Below are 5,162 nucleotides of genomic sequence, written 5' to 3'. Positions count from 1 at the left end.
AAAAGAAAAAACTGAACTCGTTGCCAATATTTAAAAATCAGATTTCTGATTTCTCTTGACAATAGCAAGATCTGACAACACTTAGCCCACACTGATGAAAGGCAATGATGAGCTAGCGCACATTAGTAAAACAACTGCCCCTTTTATATGAAGCAGGCACTCTCCAGTTTGCCTCAGTCGCATCACTCTTAGCTGTACTATACGTGGTCCTATTTACTCATTTACATCACCTGCCTGCAGTCCCTACAGATATCTGATTTTGCAAACCCTGTTCTAATGAAAAGTTATCTGAATAAATAACAGTATATGAGCTTGTCAGACAGAAATAGCATTACTCTAAATAAGATGAGCAAGCAAAAGGAAGAAGAGAAAGAGGGGTAAAAGGAGTAGGAAGGAAGGGCAAGAGGAGAGGGAGGGGGAGAAGAAATTGTTTCCGCCTTCAAAGAGCTTACAATCTAGTAGAGGAGTACTGGACAATTTCGAAGCAACAAATCAATGAATGCAAAACAAAAAATGTAAAAGAATTAAAATATGTTGAAATGAAAAGCAAAGGTCATGACAGAGTAGGACGGATTTAAAAAGAAAGATCTCCAAAACTTCTCAACAGGCAAGGTAATCAATCCAGACTGGGAGAGAGCAGGAAGGTAGACCTTTTAGAGAAGAAATCTTTTGGGGAAAAAAAACCAGATGTGGAAACTAGCAGGGTCCAGACAGGCAGGGAATGATTAGATAAAGGAATGAGCAGGTAGAATGATTGGCTGGCTGGCTTAATGAGAACAAAAATGCAGGGTACACAAAGGCTGGAGCGGTGCTTGATCAATCGAGGTTTCCGACATGTGCAAGCTTCTTTAGGCATTTATCTCATTTAACCTCAATCAACCTCGTGGCCATTGAGGGTTCCTTTAAAGACAATCCCTTGTAGAGAAGATACTACTTCAATTGAGCATCTTCTGATGCTAGCCTGAAGATCAAAAAGAATGTGGTAGAGTGATGACCAGGAATCAGTAGGCTCCTTCTCTGTGCCTTGTTTATGATGATATTAAGCTAAGGGAAAAAAGGGTGATTTTTAAAAAAGAAAGAAAGGAAAAAGGAAAGATGATGAAAAAAGAAGCTCAGATAAAGGAAAAAAACCAAAAGCAGAGAGTAAGTCTGTTTGAAAGCATTGAGAGCATAAGCTATTGGCCATAGCTGGACAGAACTGCCTCCTGTCTAGACTGATCCCAAAAGTCTCCTGCTCCCAGTGACCTCACATCCTTGGCTGGCTCATTTCTCTCAGCTGCCATTTTCCAGTAAGCCTCCTCTGGGCTCCCTGCTGCTGAATTTGCTTACCTGAGGTTTCTGAAAAGGGTTTCTCCTGGAAGTCTCAAAGGTGGGATAAATTGGCCGGGTTGATGCCCGCTGGGCAGGATCTTGGCACACAAATCCTGAATGTGGAATGGGCAACATTAAAACCTGCCATTTTCTAAGAAATTAGCAGGTTTCGCTGCACCTTTTCTTTAGCGTACAAACTCGGTGTCACTGTCATAAATATTACAGAGATCCAGCCTGAAGAGGATTCTGCAGGCCTCTCCCATACACACACTCTGCTTGAACTTCGAGCCATGATAACTGGCAAGAAGAAAAATGTGCATGGAGAATGCGCAGATCAGCCAGCCTCACTGGTTGGTGGCTGAAATGTGATTCTGACTGAAAAAGAGATCTAGATTTTTAATGAACTTCAGAGTAAAGGTGCAAACCACCATTTTAAAACACATAGTTGTTAGTAAAAATGAGTTATTTTAAAGTAGCTTCCTGAACGGTGACTGGCAAATGTTTTTAGTGGGGGAATCCAGATATCAGTGAGGGGTCTTGTCCTGCTACATGCTCCTCTTCTGCAACTGCTTGTGACGGTCTACAGGCAGCTTTCAAAGGCAGCTTTGTAGACTACCTGGGGCTTAGAAATCGGACTTGTGCTCATTTCATCTACTTCCTAAAAAGATGCAGATTCCCATCCAAGGGAGAACAGAGTAGCTAAGTTTTTCAGCATTTGCTGGTATACCAAGTACTAGTTCATCTCAAATATGTTCTATTTATTTTTTAGTGTATTTTGAAAAAAAAAAAATCCACAACATACCCACCTGACTGCCCATCTCCATTTCAAAGTTTTGGCTTATCTACTCAAAAAGGGATTTCTTCCTTGGGCCGCCCCAGTTATAACTACTATAGAAGGGATTATGTTGAGACCAGCAGAGACTGTCTAGCAGAAATATAGCCCGTCTCCTTTATTTTTAACAAGGCTTCTTCAGTGGGTTTCACTTTCCCTACTCGGAGAAAAATATACTTTCTCCAGATCTTTGCTTAATTCTCTTCTTCAGCTCATAATTCCTGTGCCCCAGGTCTCAGCCTTAGTTGTGGTTCAGCGTCAGGACAGGATGGAGCCAGGGGGAGTAGAAACATATAAACACTTCCCTGAAAATACAATTTTTTAGTACAAAACATTCAGCATGGCTCAGGAGCTGCCAGTTGGCAACACCTATAGAGCTGGACAAGATTGATGCTCTGGTTAGCTTTGATGTGAGTTGAGTTCAGAAAACATACTACTCACCTACAACAGTGAACATATCTGAAATCATACTGGCTTTAATCTTTAGGTCCAGAGGTGCGTCACTAACAGAACAAAATAAAAAAGCGATTGATAATGTTGTAGGTTAACAGAAGAGCTGCCCCCTAATAGGCCTCACTATAGTAAAGTTTCCAAAAGTGCATGAGGAGCAATACATATCAAATCCATGGAAAAAGAACAAAACAAAACAGCCAGGCATATATACCAGAAATAAAAGCTCAGTGTTTAACATGTCTTTTATAAGGCAAGCACAGCACTAAGGCACTGATTTCCTAACATCTTTTTCTTCTGAAAGGTCTTGTGCAATTCAAAATTTGCATAAGTCAAAATACTGCTTCATTATCACTGTGGATTTTGGAGGGTCAGACTTCTAATATGCTCTTTGATGAGTGTGTCTGTCATTCAAATTATTTTTTACTGCTGCAATAGTCAAATCAAATTCACATGCAACAGAAGAAACTTTGGCCACCTCTACTTTTTTTAACACTTCATTTTCTGTTCTATTTCAATCTTTTTAGGCTTGCAAATGAGGCCAAAAAAATACAAATAATACCAAAACATCACCAGATGATACAGCAGGAATCCACAAGGAAACAGAAACAACATGGACGGAAAGCCAAAGGCCTCCCTTTGGCAGTGGCTGCCGATTGTAGCTTCTATGTTGAGGTGTGCCTCCAGGAACCAGACTACTCCGGCTGCTGTGGCCAATACATCAGTCGGGGGCTCTCTAACATTGAACAGTGAAACCTGTGAAAGCTGGAATCTGCGTAAGGCGGAAACCTGTCAGAGAAGGAAACCCGAATGTTTTCCACTGAAACGAGCAACAGAAAAGTGTTTAGACTGCACCCTGTCAAAGGTGGAAAACTTCTGAGACCTGGAGAAACAAGGCAGTCCTATGCAGTTCTGGCTCTCACAGGTTTCACTGTATAATGTACCTTACTGGGCAATCTACAAAAGGATGACTTAATGAAAGTGTAGCATAACATTTGAAGCATCTGTAATACCTGGCTCTACCTTACTATTGAGGTGGTTAAGCCAAATTCCCACCCTACAAAGCAGTCCATCCGTCTTTATTTGATTACTTCACATTTTGCCAATATCTCTCTTTCTTTAAAAATTTAGCAGCTGGGTGGTCTTTGGCATAAATCTCTAGGCTTCTCTGTTTAGAAAAGTGTATAGCTAATAGAAATTCTGGCTGTAGCTGAGAATATAAGCAGAATCTTCTCTGGTATTAAAAAATATGTTCCATTCCTTCTTCTAAAATAGGTTGGTTAAAAAAAAAATTTTTTTTTTAAATATTGCTTGAAGTTTTTATACTTTAATCTTGGATACCAGGACATGGGATGGGGCAAAAGAATCCAATATCATGTATACTACCCTAGGCCCAGCTCTAAACCTTTACAGCATCTGTGGGTTTGATTTGTATAAACCTTTGGTAATAAAGGAAATATAATACCTTATGTATTTCTTTAGCTTAGCAGAAGACCTACGAAGGTTAAAAACATAAAACTAGGAATAAAAATGAATGCAAAAGTCATTCCTTAGAAGGCCAGTGAACAGTAAACATATATTATAAATCCATTAAAAAGACTGGGATCCATGGTTGTTGCCATTTTGACTTTGACAATGTACCATAAAATCCCCTTCATATTTAGAAATTCTAGTCGTCTCTATTAACTAGGAAAAAAAATCTCCTAGTACAAGAGACATGATCCTCCAGAAAATGTTCCAGTGTTATACTTTGAAGGTTTGGCCTCTTCTAGTTGATGAAACTGACTTACCAGGCCAAAGAAGGAGAGAGATTCACTTCCAACAACCATGGCTTCAGAGTAGAATCTATGAGCACGTCAAATCCATAGAGTTCTGTGAATATGACACAACATAATATGTAAGATCATTTTCCATGTTCCAACCTAAGAAAGATCTGGCAGAGTCAGTCTAATCAACTCGTATCAGAGGTCTAGAAACTTGCTGACTGTAAGTAGTAAGTAGAAGTAGAAGCAGAGAATCTTTCAAGTTCTGGAGAAATTAATAAAGGTTTGGGGATAATAAGGAAACAATCCTATAAAATTCCACTCTTCACATTATTCACTCTATTGATGTTCTTGAACTCTACAGAGCAGACAAGTTGACTCTAGAAGGGTTAACAGGCATGATTCTCCTATGTTTATGGGTAAAAAATGTGGGGAAAAGGAATGAAACAAGCATATTCAATATCAGTGCTGCTTTGGGCTTACTTTCGATCGTCCTCCCCATCACTCCTCTCCCTCCACTCCCCACCACACTCTGAAAACAGAAAAACAGAACAGCAGAAGGCATCTCTCTAGGATCCCTCCATGACAATTTTCCCAAACCAAGATCTTCCTTTTGTAACCCAGGCCAAGAGGACACCTAAATGTAAGACATATTTATTCTTTCCCTTCTTATATGGTTTCAATGTCCTTTTAAAGACAGAAAATAACCTCCACCAGACTGAGTCCAACACAAATAGAAGGTGCCCAGCTACCACCACTGGCTGCTCTGACAGGGATCACAACAGACAGTCCTGGACAGAGCTGGA

The 5,162-nt window shown here is 40.0% G+C and overlaps 1 protein-coding gene across 1 annotated transcript in view; it reads right to left on the bottom strand.

The window, feature by feature from the left end:
* TTLL5 (tubulin tyrosine ligase like 5) overlaps positions 1–5,162 on the bottom strand; it is a 295,735-nt gene that overhangs the window by 194,299 nt on the left and 96,274 nt on the right. The window contains 3 exon segments of the mRNA XM_023726122.1: positions 1,330–1,424; positions 2,585–2,646; positions 4,384–4,465. Of these exon segments, the coding sequence (XP_023581890.1) occupies positions 1,330–1,424; positions 2,585–2,646; positions 4,384–4,465 (239 nt within the window).

The sequence above is a fragment of the Trichechus manatus genome, unplaced genomic scaffold (assembly GCF_000243295.1).
Source record: "Trichechus manatus latirostris isolate Lorelei unplaced genomic scaffold, TriManLat1.0 scaffold00010, whole genome shotgun sequence".
Taxonomy (NCBI): domain Eukaryota; kingdom Metazoa; phylum Chordata; class Mammalia; order Sirenia; family Trichechidae; genus Trichechus; species Trichechus manatus.
Note: the sequence above shows the minus strand (reverse complement) of the source record. Positions and strands in the feature narration are given on the sequence as shown.